Here is a 15,802-nt window from a genome sequence, read left to right on the forward strand (position 1 = left end):
GATGTTTACTTCGATGTTGAGGCACAAAGATAACATTATTTGCCCCTCCAGGTAATGATATCTCTCTGGTATGGACTGTCCTTAAGGGGGTGGCTGTACCAATATTTCCCAAGGAATCCTTGCCTATTCCCTGTCTCGTGGAGTAGAGCACAGTCCTTTAAAATGACAGAAGTGGCCTTTAATCTCCTAGACTCATTTCAAGAATTGAAGTGATTCATCTTATCCAAGAGGTCCTTGCCTCCTTCCTAGCTAGCTCCTGGTGGAAAGCACAGTCCTTTTGACATGACAGAGGTGGCCTTCAATCTCTTGGACTCATTTCAAGAATTGAAATGATTGATCTAGTCCAAGCGATCTTTGCCTCCTTCCTAGCTCAGGTGCAGAATGTAGTCCTATTGACAAGGTGGATTTTGATCTTCAGGACATATTTCAAGATCTGTATTGGGTGAATCACCCGAAGATCCCCTAAGAAATAATATTCTAAGTGATGAACTGAAATTGCAAATGATATAGGATTTTGAGATCATTACTCTTGTTTCTTTGTGCGGACACTATAAGACATTGAATGAGGTTTTATGCAATGGAAGAGAGATAAGTATACTGAAAGAAATATAAAGTACAAAAGAAGGAAATCGGTGCATACAATTATATGAAGAATGTCATAAGCTTGTAGTGTTTTCTTTTGCTGATTTGGGATGAAAAAGCATTAGGGCTGTGAACTGTATGGACTGTAAGGAAGATTATGCATAGATATTGAAAGTGACATGGGCTTCTAATGAGCATTTGAGTGATAAGATACTGTCACCTCAAAAGCTGCAATCTGTGTATGTTACTGAATTCTGTTCCATGTATTGTCTATCAAGGCATTTCTCAGAAAAACTCAGGAATTCATTTACAATGTACTATGTTTGAGATGTCAGTTGCAAACATCTCTCCTTTTAAAAGGTTATTACAAGTTTAAATACCCAAACTACACAATGAAGAAGATTTGTGACATACATGTATGATATGGGTAGACTAGTTGATGCACCCAGTTCATATTCATAATTTCATGCGCATGGAGATTAAGTGAGATTTAACTTACTAGTAATGTAGGCATTGGTATGAAACAGTTCTCCACCCCCCCCCTTTTTTTGATGTTGATATTATGTCTTCTAGGGGTATACAAAACATCTTGAAGAAATTATGATCTACAGATTGAATCAAATAGTTTGTATATTGAATTTTATCAGAAGATTTTTTGTTTATTCTTTATAAGACGTCATGTTTTTCATTGTCTTTACTGGGATTATGCAAAACGAAAATTAAAATGGGATGAGATATTGAATAAATTAGATCTTTGAGATCTGTTTTGTATGTTATTTTTGGGGGAAAAATGTTATATTATGACCCCTTAAAAAACTTTGTTGTTTATAGTTCACTGTATTTCAGAAAGAATTCCTTTCAATATAAAGTTATGAGCATAGAGGGAATGAATCAATCGCACAATTTTACTTTGCTTGAATTATTTTAAGGTTCCATTATCAATGCTAGTTTAATAATCAAAATGACCTTGACCTACCTTGACCTAAGCCTTCCACACCATCTGGGAGATGTGTGATGGCTTCTGCTTCATGACCTCAAGCTAGGTCCTCCTATCTTGTGATGTTCTGGTCGCTTCTGTTAGGGATCCTAGAAATCTGGTAGCACGATCAGCCTTTACACAGTCTATCCATTTCTTGGCTGGTCTGCCTCGGGGTCTATCACCAAGAATATTTGAAATCTTTGGGTACCGTGATGGTTTCATACTAAAAAATCTCACTTTAAATATTACTTCTGTAAAAAGAAATCGCAAGTTCAAATACTCTGAAGCAACTTTTGGGTCGACTGTTTAGCACATCTACACGTGCATGCATGCACGCTAGACCTAAGTTTGACTTGGGTTACTATCTTTGTAGTGTTTTCATGTTTTCCTTATCTTTTAGCCCATTTTGGAGTTTATTTTACCCATACTTGCTGAATACATGAATGGTCTCCTTTAGTCCATGTAGAAAGAAGGTGAAACCAATTGTGTCTACTCTATGGCAGGTTTTTAAGTCTATTTAATGCATCTCCTAAAGACACATTTCAATTTAAAAAATGTTATTCGAGTTGATTAGAATGTACGTCTCTCAATGTTTTGATGTACTAGTAAAATGCATCCTTTTGTACAACTTTTATTGTTTGATAATGTATGTATAGGATATTGGAATGATAAGGGACTAATGTGCAATATATTAATGTGTATTCAATCTGGAAGGAAATACAAAAATATGTATACTAAACGTACTGCCACTTGCTATTCAGATAAATCCATTCAAGATGTAGACATTCATTTTAATTTCATGTTATAACCATATAACTGATAGCTATCTATCAAGTCACATTGAATTTAACTGAATTTTCAGTTTTTGCCCAGAAAACTCTTTTTTGTTGTTGCAGAGAACATTTTGTTGAAGTGATTTTGTGACTTGATGTGTGAAATGTTTAGAAATTGAACTTAAGCAAATCTGGTCAACAATTCTTAACAGATCACCTTGAAAGTTTACTGACCAAAGACTTTGGAGTCATGAAAACTAAACCTTGAATCTGAACAATTACAATCCAAAGGTTTGTTAACTTGTAAATAATGCTATTTGATGACCTCTGTGAGAACATGGTGCATATATTCTGAATAAATATTGGATAAGACTGTCATTGGATTGCATGTGTGGTAATTTATTTGTGTAGCAGTATGTGTGTGCTTGTCAGTTAGATAGGGCAGAGAAGCTTAGAGGGTGGCATTGAGACAGACTTTGATAAAGGTAAATGTAAGAAATCAGAATGAGACTGTTTGAGTGCTACCTCACTTAATTAATGGGGGGAGGGAGGGGAAGGGGGGATGTTCATTGTAAAAATGTCAGAGGAAAAATCCATCTGATTTAAATAGAAACTATAAATCAAAAGATTCAAGATTCATTTATTACACATCTTGGGTACAATTATTACAAAATATTTCTTTGAACAAATTCATCTCGTAAATAAACAAAAATAGAAGGAAGCAGAAGCCAACCATTGATAGTTTGTGCTCAAATAACTTTAGATTTTGTAAAAGATCAGACTTCTAGGACTCATAAATCCTTAATGTATTTATCGTTTGAATTGTTCTTTTGAACGTTTGGTAATATGCAGTCTACGTATCTTGATGAATGTGGTGCAGCTAGGTGGCATATACATTGTGTGAAGGAGAAGCCTACAGCCACGCCCCTGCCCCTCCCCCCTCCTATCCTGCCTGCCATCGGCGCGCGGCCTCACAAGTGTTTGTTTACGTTACGTAATTGCACGCCTTGATAATAAATGGCATTGACCCTCTAATCGTCATCATCTCTGTCAATATTATGACTCACATACGACACAGATAACAATACCATCAACGATACATGGTCGGAAAGAAAGGTTAGGTTAGGTCAATCGTGCTGTTATTTTATTTTACAGAAAACATATGCTGGGTCACATGATATAACTAGCTAGCCACTAGTTTATTTTGATTGAAAGAGCACGTACACGTTATTGGGCCTCTATTACCAGACTAGACGGCAGAGTTCAGCGGGGTGAAACTCGTACAGTTCCGCTTACTGCAGGTTTGCTGGTACGTAGCTTCGCTGCATGTCAGTGTGCAGTTAAAGTTGGCAACTGAGTTGTGTTGCGACGTGTGGAAAATCGAAGTGAAAAGATGGCGGATGATCATAGAATAACGGTTAGAACAAGTCGATCTGTAAGATCTCAACTATTTGGTTGCCACCCAGCATGTGCTTCTAATGTCTGGGCATTAATGACTTCTATTGGTGAGTATTTGTATACATTGATTCGTTAACAATAACATGTTTATCAAAATCGTGACAGCTTTAGAGGGGTCTAGTTTTACATAGTCATACTCATAGAGTTGAACCTGTAGTTGTGAACTGAATAGTGAAGAGTGAAACAAAGCTAAGCCATATCTCACAGGGAGGTTTCGATTGCCAACAATACACGCTGGTCCAAAGTACAAAGCCAAGACCCCTCACCAACATGCACATGTAATTTTGTAAATTCTTATCCAATATTTATCATATTATGAATGTTCAGGTTTACATTCTAGTTAAACTTGCAAGTAAAGAAAGATAGGGCCTAGAATATTTTGTAGAGCTATTTTGTTGCAATTTAATAATGTAATAATGACCAAACTACCAAACATGATGAATACAAGATTTGTTAATTGGCACTGGCCTGTTTGATCATTTGCATATGGGGGGGGGGGGGGGGGGGGTGGCATTTAATGCCAGCATTACATTGTGTACTTTAAAAAGTAACTGAATGAAAAGATTAAATAATAAATTAGAACTAATTGATGAATATAGACTATGTAAAAGTAATCTCGGTAAAGAAGATGAACATATAAAACGAAATTAAGTCATTTTATAGTTACTACTAAAAATCTTTCCATTCCAAGTAACCTTAACAATCTGTTGATGTCATATGAAAACGATCCTTGTAAAAAGTGATTAATTCACTCTTCTTAGTCTTACATCAACCAAAATCATATCGTCCTATAACATGTATTATTCTCAAAACAGTTTCTGTTCTTTTTTTTTCATCATAGTCTTTAGTATTATTGGTAGTAAATTATGTTATTATTCATTAGACTAGATATATTATTTTCAGTCTTATAACTTTGAAATTGCATAGAGCAAACACTTTATGTACAATATCATGCAGATTCTCTCTGAACTGTATGAGTGTACAGCTTAGCTTAATACACTTCTAAACCTTCTGAATTTGGAGTCAGCAGGGCGGTATTCTGCATGTCGCTAACTAATATGGCAGGTGGTACATGCTAAAGTGTGTTTCGAAAGTTCTCAACAGACGTGGCTATTACAGACTGCTGGTCGAGGGCGTTCCATGCTCGTCCAGTTCTTGGGGGAAAAAGGAGTATTTATAAACGTTCTTTCTGGCAAAGGGGATTTCTATTGAGTATTGGTCGTTTCTTCTTAACCTTGACCCTGTTGGTACTTGTATGTAGTCCTCTTGCTTTAGGCTCACATTTCCCTTGTTGATTTTGTACAGCATAACTAACCAACTTTTTTCCCTCCTGTGTTCAAGTGTTTCCCATTCTAATAATAATAATAATTACAGTGCTTATATAGCGCCTAACACTTACTTTGTCAGAAGTCTCTACTAGGCAGGTCTGCATTTGTGTGACACTGCTGTCCCTTTGGTAGTTTTCTGTTACCTAAACTGGTGTCCTAACTTAGATTATTAAAGTTGTTAAACATAGTTTACAATGATCATTTGGAATCATGTCTTACATTACATAAATCATGTTTCCATTTTTCTCTATTTCTCTATATTTTTAATATATACAGATTGCTTTTGATAATTATTTAATCAACAACTTTTACATAATTTGTGTATGTTCTTTCTTTTCTAGTTTTCTGGTCAAATTAAACTGCTAATCACAAGCTTTTAAAACTATTTAAACTGTATTATTTTAAGAAAACTGCAGAGCAGACATTATATCAAGTTTATTTGGAGTAAACAATAAATTCCCTGTACACTGTAAAAATATGGTAATAAAAAAAGTTCAAACATATACATGTATAGGATCTAGACTTTAATTCTATGTTTATATTTCCCCAAAATTTTGAAACACATGTTATCTGATGATTTAATTTGAATAGAATATTAAGACACAAATGTATTATTTTTCATCCCTATAGCTCTCCTCGGAGTAGGAGTTTATTTTGTGGTCAACTCCGCTGCCAAATTTTGGATCTGGGTCTATCTTTTGTAAGTATAAAGCATTTATTTTAAGAAAACGCATACAATAAAGACTGTTAATGTTGTCTCAGTTGAAGATGTCAAATTAAAGAGCAAGTGTTCATGGAAAATGATTATTATGGTATGTTTTATAAACTGAAACATGGTAAGACATGCAGCCACGTACATTCTCTATTTCTCTTAAGGTACACATTCCCTTTGTAGAAACTTAATTAAGGTATACAGTTAGGTAACAATTAAATTATTCAAACCCCTTGTATGTTTTATTTTTTTGTGGGGGTTTACACTCATAGAATTAGAATCTCAATAATGAGAATAAGGGCTTTTTTTAATACTTTCAGATGTAAGATTTAATATGTCACATACCCAGGAAACATGAACTGGGACAAATCAATTTTTCACATACCTTTTCAAAACTTGGTAAGGCTATGAATAATTCAGTTGTTATTTGTATGTATGATTATTTTGCATGGTATATATTGTACTGTACTGATATGAAGGGGGGAGATCCTCAAGAGCAGGACAAATAAAACTAGGGGAAAAAATTGTCAATTCAGTACAACTACAACATACATGTACATGTACGCTCAAACTAAAGGCATCAATATCAGTATCAGGCTATCAGCCATCTATTCTATTTAAAAAAAAACGAAATGAGCACAAATTTTCATTCTTTTTTGTCCTTCTTTCTCCTAGTGCTGCAGGTGGAATTGTTCTGCTGCTGGAAATGATGACCCTTTTCACATACACTACTTGTTGCAGGTATATAACCCAAAGATGGAAATTTGGAATAGCTTCAAACAAATCATGTTTTCATTCAGATTATTTTATTTGTCTCAAGTGAATGAATGCTATATATTTGATTTATTTCATCAGATTTCAAGGTATATCGGCAACAGGTTTTATTTCTGTTCTTTACTGAAAGTACATCATGATACAGGAAGAATGAATTTTGTTATATATTAAGTATACAGAAAAGAAGGAATTAATGTTATATGGAAAGGGCTGACATGTGCTTACATTTAGTCACACACTACATATTTGAGTCATGCGTGAAGGGCAGGCCAGGAAACATCTACATGAAAAAAAGCAGGAAAAGTGAGAAAAAAAATGAAGATTTCTGTGCAGTTGTAGACAGTTTTGTTATTTTACACCTTCAATTTGTATAAAAACAAATTCATATACCTGTTTTTTTTTTTCTTTAATATTTGAATTGGCAGACAGCGATGTGGTAAATGTATCAAAGCCATATGGTTTATTGATACCTGGAAAAGAGGATTGGTGTACGTCATTGGAGGAATCTTCTGTTTCATCCCTTTTAGTGTTGACCTTCGTCTGCTTTGTGGTAAGACTTATTGTTGTTGTTTTTTTCTTTTTTCTCCTAAGATGTATGTTATATAACATTTGATTATATTTTAAAAATTCATTGATTTTTATTAAAACACATAGGTACTGTATGTTGTGTGCAGTGAATGAAGCAATCAAACTAGTAAGCATTAAGCAAGTAGCTACAAGTAGAACAGTTGGGCTTTAATAATAGCTTACCGGTATATAATTGTACATAATAATTGTGCTGTTCAATTTACATCACAGAAATTAAGAAATTGTAGAGCTTCCAAAAAACATGTTAAAGTGTGTACACGTACATGAAAGAGGGAGAGAGAGAGAGAGAGAGATAGAGAGAGAGAGAGAGAGGAGAGGAGGAGGGGGGGGGGGGGTGGAGGCCGGTAGGGGAGAGAAGAAAAGGAGCAAGAAGTACCTATTCTCCCTCATTTTTTTCTTCATTAGAAATTCGAAATATGATGTTATACAAGTGTAGTGGACAAGGATTTGCCAATTTCCTGGCCCAGTTTCCAGTCACAATCACTTTGACCCACCTTCACCTACCCATAGGGCAAGTAGCACACTGCAGGTGCACCACTACCCTGCAACAACAATGCATAAAGCTGGGGTACGTACAAAGGCAGCTACATGTAGCTACGCCAGTGGACAGACTTTCTGTGCTACATGCTACGTGTACATGTTTGTAAATGATAATGCATTGGGACAGTGTCTGACAGTCCCAATAGCATGTGAAATAGTGGATAAGCATGCCACGTATTCATACAACTGTACATGAAGTCATTCCTTGCCTCCATCATTTCATTTTAAACAGAAAGTGACGGACCCCCCCCCCCTCAACGTTTTCTATTCTACTTTATTTTAGCATACATATTCTCCCACCCCCTCTCATTTCCTTTTTTTCCTACCTGCCTCCTTAATAACTTAATTACTTGATAATTTTGTTTGGTCATAAAATTAAAAAGAAATCTAAAGAATCTAGGAAATAAATTAACCCCCAAAATGTGCAATTTCATCTTGCTTTGAGCCTCTCTAATTCATGGACCAATGAAATGTTATGAAGAAAAATCTATGCACAAACATGCATGCACATGTAGCCAAGCCTTGTGTACATGCCATATACGCTTTGGACTGGTGTGATGAAAATAGGGACTTTTAAGGAATCTAGGAAATAAATTAACCCCCAAAATGTGCAATTTCATCTTGCTTTGAGCCTCTCTAATTCATGGACCAATGAAATGTTATGAAGAAAAATCTATGCACAAACATGCATGCACATGTAGCCAAGCCTTGTGTACATGCCATATACGCTTTGGACTGGTGTGATGAAAATAGGGACTTTTCGATTTGCACGTTTATAAGTGGACTGCGACGTATGCGGTCATTTTTAAGCAGAGTTGACGAGACACGGTGACTGTTGTTCGTTACCTTTTCGATTTTACACAACTACGACGCTCGCTTAATGAGCGCGAAACTCGATCGAATAGCTAAAGATATAACACCAAATTCGGTGCATGACACGTTGTCAAAAATTATGCTGCAACAGATTAGCGTTGCATAAATAAAATGTGTTCATGTTATGAATTATTCTGCTTTAATAGTGAGCGCGAAATTCGATCGAAAAGCTAAAGATTCAACACACCAAATTTGGTGCATGGGACTGACCTCGAAAATTATGCTGCAACAGATTGGCGATGCACAAATAATATGTGTTCATTTTATGAATTATTCTGCGACAATTTTGATTTAAGGCAAATTACCGACACGAAAATGTGTTAATTTAAGAGAATTCACGCTTCCACCACTCTCCGGTTCTAGAATTAGGTTAATTGGGTCCATTTTGTGACTTCAATGTGATGTTTCGTGCCTACAAAAGATTGCTTACGAACATGTATCGTCACAGTTTGCGAACAACGGCAAAACAAGGGCGAACGCGTTCAAGAATTCTGCTACGAACGATGAGCTCGTCGATGCGCATGCGCACTGCTTCAAAAGTGACCGCATACGTCGCAGTCCACTAGTGAACGTGCAAATCGAAAAGTCCCTAATATCAGTATGGGTCATGTTGTAGGCTGTATTTATCTAACCTTTACAAAGCAGTCAAGGAGATAGTGAGAGAGCCAAGTGATGTGCATCCTGTTTTTTTGCACCATTTGAATTAGCAACATTTGAATTAGCAACATTTGAATTAGCAACATGAATTTTTCTATTTTTTTTAAAGTACATGTGCTACATCATGTACATGTATGTATACTGCACGGTTACACTTACAAATGTATATACTGATCATGGATACATCATATATAGACCTACATGTGCATTGTAGTTATAGTATACCCTTGGGTAAGCAAATAGAAGATTATCCTTATCAGCTTTCGAGATGTTTTATACAGCAGAAAGTATTAATAATGATAATAGATTAGGCTTATATTGAATAAATTTTACTTGCAAAAAATAAATAAATGTTGAAATAGCAATTTGATTGTAAAAATTTAGAGTGAGCCTGAAAATCTGTTTGCAAATGCATTTCTTAGTGAATTTCATGATGGTCAGTGTATTAACCCGTCTTTAAACGATGACATGTGTGTTCCAGTGTTGGCATAGCTATAGAAGGGACCATCACAGGGTGACATGTGTGCCCCCAACCCCCCTCACACTTAAATCAGTTGGCAAAAAAAAAAAAAGAGAGAAAAATTTGAAAGAAAAGTGGAAAAAAAGAGAGAAATAGAGTGGGAGAGAATGTGAGAGAATTAATAGTATATAGAATGCAGAAAAATGTAGGTCGCATTTCAGGTAATTTGCTATTTACATGTACCATGATATAAAACTGTTCTGTAATTATCTAATAATCTAATGTTCTGTATTAAATGTATATAAATGTCACTAAAACTATCAAAGTATACCAATCATGCTTTAGGCCTCCTTCTAACCACATATTTAAATACTGGCATATATTATATTGAAGCTCAATATTTACTAGGTCACCATGGATACATTTCACTTGCCGGCATACATGTAGTCATATACTACAAAGTGGGCACATCATATTTACTGCAATGCTTACAGCCATCCTTTAACAATGTTAAATCTGAGATGCACGCGCCCTGCCTACGTGTTAATAGTGTCTGTGATATGGTGTATTAAATATTAAAGCTCTAAAAAAAAAATTGCGCTTCAAAAAGATCAAGAAGTACCTCAAAAAAGTAACAATCTTTGAGTGACTGGTTTTGCCATACTCGTTTTTCCCAATAGACTGTAGTGTTATGATCGATCGAAAACCGGTAGCAAAACGCAAAATTTGGTTTCCAATTCCAATCATAAATATCTTGATAATCAGACAGGTGATCGGCTTGTAAAAGTCATGGGGTTCCTGACTGACCTAAAGGTTTATAATTATCATCGCAGCATGAGCTAAATCCAGGATTCCGTTTCAGAATCTGAGACAAAGTTACCCCTTTAAACTATACTTGGATATCAATTTATATCAGATTGCTATCATGGCAGCAAATTATATTGTGAAGTACTCTTAGCGCCAAGACAGCTGTAAAGTACTGTAACAAAGTACCAGCATGATTAAAACTGAACAATGTCTTTTTCTTTTCATGATCTTTTTTCTTCAAATGTGCAGGTATCATGATGTTCATTGCTGGATTCCTGTATATTTCAAAGACGTGCAAGTCAACACGAAACCCAGAGGATCGTAAGGAGCTGGTAGAGGAAGAGCAGAATCAAGCTTAGATGCCCCCTCTCCTCCCCTATCTTAAAGGCCTCGATCCTACTCCATTTGATGTTAAAGCCCCCCCCCCTCCCTCCCCCCTAGTCTGCAAGCACAAACCCTGGTCAGTCGTAAAAGTGAGTCTGCAGTCTGCACTGTAAGACTACCATAGGCCATGTACTGTAGATGCTCCTATATTGACACAACCAGTAGGTAGCTGGACTAGGCTTCTCTCAAGGCACAATGATTTGTTGATAAAGTGTCAAATTAGGGTCTGTGCTTGCAGACTACCCCCCCCCCCCCCCCCCACCAGTTGAACCTTAAAGGGGTCTGTCTCACCCATTGCCAGATATCTATATAGCTGTAAGACTGATTGCCATGCAGTGTTTCCATTGTTAGTGACTTGTCCATCACATGTATGTAAGTATGGAGGACATGTTAGGTATTTCTATGCGCAACGCTTCCTCATGCGCTCAACTGCACAGCCCCTGTGCCTAGTTTGTGCAGAGTAAGTGAGATGAAACAGTGTAGTGGTTCAATAATTGACAGATTGTGCGACACACACACACACCCACAATTGTATGTATGCACGCTTGTTTCATAGTTTGTATTAAAATCTGTATTCTGAACAGTGGGAATTTTCCAATAAATAATTCTTTGACCAGAGGGCTTTACAGGAATCTGTCTCAGGTTGCTCTAGCAAGCAAGATATGGAACATCCTTTCGATGTTTTAAAAATTTCATCATGATTACATGTAGGTACATATGTAGGTACATGTTCATGCCTCCTTCCAATTTTTAACACCCAATGAGATTGGTATGTTTTTAAAGAACCACCCACATACACTCGGTGTGGTTTTTATCATAACTTAGTCCTGCCAGTGTAGAGAAAAATGAGCCTCTCAAAAAACTATGTGAAGTTATTATCATCAAATGTCACTTCTTGAAATATAGCTCCGTACAGTATCCACTCAATTAGTGGCCTTCGATCTCACTGGCGAGTTTTGTAGACTTGTGGCAGATAGTGTAGCTGTGATATCGCTGTAGACTCATGGATGTCTTTTGACCCTTGGTGCAATTAAACCCTTTTCTATGCAATCTACACATGTACAACTGTATACATGTGCTGTAAAGGAAATACAATATATGTACAAAAAGAGAAACACAAAATGAAGCCAGTAATGATTTACAATTGGATGTGTGCTTGCTTTTTACAGCTTGTGTCATTTTTAAGACTATGAATTTATGTGCAACTGCCTTGGTTTATTTCAAAACTTGTCTGATACAAGTATACTCATGTTTGAATATAACTAGCTCCTAGACTTCATTAAATGCTGACTTACCGGTAATGCTAGTATTTGAAATGTTGCTTGATATAGCCAAGATAAGATTTATGGAACATAAGCAGATAAGTTGCGGGATTCATCCCCCGGTTTACTTGCTCTGTAGTGAAGATGGAATACTGCATGACTGAATGACTGTTCTCTGTTCCAGGATTTAAAAATTACCCTATATTTGATAATATTTCACAGAAAGCAAGGACGTATTTACTCGATGAACCCCTCCCCCCCCCCCCCCCCCCAATTTAATATAAAGACAAGGAAAACCTAGGCAGTAAAACAACCCATACCATTTCAAAAAGGCATTTGAAGGAGGGTTTTGGAATGAATTTGAAAATGTAATACACTTGTATTAAAAATGACAAGTTTGTACTCTGTAAACACCCCCAAATAGTTTGTTTACTTTGCTGATGTATTTAATAGCCAAAAGAGCCCTCATGTCTGACTATTCTGATCACTGGACAAATCACAGAGAAAAGACCCCCTTTAAGCTTTGTGTAAAAATGTTAACAGTTATATGCATACATGGCTGAACAGTTTCATAATAATAATAATGGTTTGGATAATTAGTAGAGGTTCTAGGACTTTTATCCAAACATTATACCTGTGTGACGGTTTCAGTGTCTGACATTTGAGATGCGGCCATTGCCGAAAGGACACCCTTTGGTGATCAAGAAACTAGCAGCTAGCTTCAGTCTGCCCTTACAGTTCTGTGGAAGGTGTCTTTTCAAATTTATGTTTCTCTGAACAACATTTGTATAGGAATGTTACTTATCTTGAATTTGGGTTATTCATGAAATCTACACTGTAAATAGGAATATTTATCTTCATTTCTTGTACAATAACACTGCATATTATTAATGAAAGTTATATGGATTGTTTTCATTCATCTTTGTTTTGCACAAACTTGACTGCCATCGTATTTATTTCCGCACTAGTTTCAAAATGCAAAATCTGGTATTTTTACAATTCAAGCCATTGTCTATAACTGCATTCATGGATCAGTGATTGATGAGGGGGGGGGGGGGGGGGGAAGAAAAAAGTAAAACATAATAGGAATATGAATGTAGTGCTATAATTATGTATACTAGTAGTTTGCAATATCATTGAATATCGCCAAATTATCACGAAATAATTCTACATCAAATGTTACTAATGTATATTAATTATCAACTCAACATGGTGCTGGTGATATTTGTTTTTGTTTCTCGTAGGATATTTGCAGGATAATGCTGTATATTCTCTATTTATTTGTATCATAGAAAAGTTTATTTTTCTGTTCTTTTTCTCAGTATTAATGACTTTTGAAGTTGGGGATGAACTATTTAGTACGTATTATATCTATGTTAACATCAATAAGAAGTATAGTTAAGCGCACTCATTTGATTTTGATTCTTTGCACAGTGTGTTAAATTCAGGTCATCTTGTGTTATTAGCAATGTTTCAGTTTCTTTGATATGTGTTTGAAATGAACTTCCATTTATGTTGAAGATGACAAACTTGCAGTATTTGGGATGAAATGAGTTGAATAATGTTCTGTTTGATGGAAAGATGCTCAGATGTTTTAAATTCATATTTTGGACTATTTCCAAATCATTTCAATATTCTTTCTAGAACTGAACATTTTTACTTCATGTGCCATTCAAGTTTAAGATGATAATGACACACATTTACAGTTGGCCTAATTAAGGTTCATATTTGTCATTTTTTTAAATATTAGTATTTGCTCCCATTTCTCGTAATCGGACCTTACAAAGTTTCATAAAACAAAGAATGGCTTATTTTCTTTTTAATGAAACATATGTTTGAAGAAGGGAAACTTAGCATATCATCTGTTAAAGACTCAGAAGGGCATTAACTTTAAACAGGTGATATAAAAAATGTATTGGTATCGCACATGTATTGATGTAAAATGCATATTGTCTACTAAAATGTAGCGCTTGTATGTATATCTTAGGCGAAAGTAAAATCTAAATGTCAATTGAAAGTACTAATACTGTATGTTTGAATAAATATTGCCAAGTTCAAAGTATAGTACAGTATGTTTAGTTTTTAATCAGGCTTTTTGTACATGTTTTTTTTTAATGAAGGTTATATTTTGATAAAAAATAAATTGAAGAGTGTAAAGCATTTATGTCCTTTTCAGATGAACAAATAATGTGTTTTAAAAAACGAGCAAACTATTGTGAGTTTTAGGGACACTAGAGATTCTAGGACGGGAATCAGGTTACACCACTAAAAAAAAAAAAAACCTTTCTATAATTCAAATGTTTTAGCAAAACAATGAGACATAAATTTAAAGCTGGTAATAATAATGAAATAAGGAGGTATTATTTTTTTTACATTTTTGTTAATGGCTTGTCCCTGCTGGTACTTGAACAAGTATTGTTGAAATAAATCATCTTGTCAAATCATGTTATCAAATTTTAAGAAGTGAAGAAAAAAAAGAAAAGAGGATGTAACTAACTTTACCTTTTGATGTATATGTAGTTTTTATGTGACAATGAATAAATAATTATTTTTCCCATTTTTCACTTCTTAATGAAATTGCTGAACAACAGACTTGATGAAGATATTTGAAATATCTAACTTAAAAATAATGTATATCAGTGATTCTGATTGCAAAATTCACATTGGAATCAATTCTAGTCATGTGCTGTCATATGATAAATCATCAATTGTACCAGTGAACAATGAATTTCCATATTATGGACAATAAATCAATTCAATTCAATTCAATTCAATCAATGTGTTTAAGAATAAGGTGATAATTGTTGTACATTTGAATTAATGTGAAAAAGAAGCTACATTTTTATTTTGGAGGTAGTACAAAGTAATTGATGTAAAATTGATAACTTTTATGTAAGCTTGAATAGTATTGCCGAATCAAATCCTTTCCTTCATTATACACAAAGTTTAAACTTAATGATATAAAGGAAATATATCTGCATGTCACTTCATCTTTTGCTAGACTACTGTATGTACCGTAAGTATTTCTTTACAACGTATGTAATGTACAACATGAGAATTTAACATCATAAAGGCAGTTATTTTAGTTGAATGAAAAAGCTACTTTTAAGTACTGCTATGTGCGATATGTGTAGCTATATTGTATGTATAATCGCCAAGTGATCCATCTAGCTGCACTTTTCCTAGTAATGTAACTTGTAAGGTCAAGCCTGAAATAGTCAATTGCAATAATATAGTGAAGTCGCCTACATGTATGTATTTATGATGATACAAGCTTTCCATCCAAAGATTTCAGATAATAAAAGGTAAAGAGAAGTGGTACAAGTGCAAATTTTCTGTACGATTATGGTAGCATTTTAATTATATAGAAAATGACGAATAATAGAAAAATCGTAGATAATTAAGACATGTGTAATGTTCATGACAGCAAATTTAAAAGAAAGTGTTTCATCTATATGTAGCTGTTACCTTATTGTTGATAGTGATAAACATTATTCTTCGTCGATTGATGTTGACAGCTGTTTGTAATAGGCACGTTGTTATAGACATATAATCAAATGGGATTTTGGGTCAGTATCAAGCTAACAGCACTCTTGAAATAAATGTCAAAAATGTGCTTGAAAAG

At 34.9% G+C, this 15,802-nt stretch overlaps 1 protein-coding gene across 2 annotated transcripts; it reads left to right on the top strand.

The window, feature by feature from the left end:
* Positions 1-3,671: 3,671 nt before the first annotated feature.
* On the top strand, positions 3,672-10,997 carry LOC105441009. 2 transcript variants are annotated; one of them, XM_011671701.2, is made up of 5 exons: positions 3,672-3,839; positions 5,751-5,820; positions 6,508-6,573; positions 7,032-7,156; positions 10,781-10,997. In XM_011671701.2, exons 1-5 carry the CDS (start codon positions 3,728-3,730, stop codon positions 10,888-10,890), a joined length of 483 nt encoding a protein of 160 aa, XP_011670003.1. In that variant the 5' UTR covers positions 3,672-3,727; the 3' UTR covers positions 10,891-10,997. The 2 variants fall into 2 exon arrangements, with proteins under 2 accessions (XP_011670003.1, XP_030855543.1); XM_030999683.1 differs by lacking the exon at positions 10,781-10,997 and adding an exon at positions 7,600-7,890.
* The last annotated feature ends 4,805 nt before the right edge of the window (positions 10,998-15,802 follow it).

Source organism: Strongylocentrotus purpuratus, unplaced genomic scaffold (assembly GCF_000002235.5).
Source record: "Strongylocentrotus purpuratus isolate Spur 01 unplaced genomic scaffold, Spur_5.0 spur5_scaffold_5, whole genome shotgun sequence".
Classification (NCBI taxonomy): Eukaryota; Metazoa; Echinodermata; class Echinoidea; order Camarodonta; family Strongylocentrotidae; genus Strongylocentrotus; species Strongylocentrotus purpuratus.

What these genes read in the sequence shown, in the direction of transcription:
- LOC105441009 (XM_030999683.1), top strand. Translation starts at nt 3,728, where the DNA reads ATGGCGGATGATCATAGAATAACGGTTAGAACAAGTCGATCTGTAAGA. An exon ending in GGCATTAATGACTTCTATTG is followed by an intron (nt 3,840 to 5,750) that starts GTGAGTATTTGT and finishes TCATCCCTATAG; the next exon opens with CTCTCCTCGGAGTAGGAGTT. An exon ending in ACATACACTACTTGTTGCAG is followed by an intron (nt 6,574 to 7,031) that starts GTATATAACCCA and finishes TTGAATTGGCAG; the next exon opens with ACAGCGATGTGGTAAATGTA.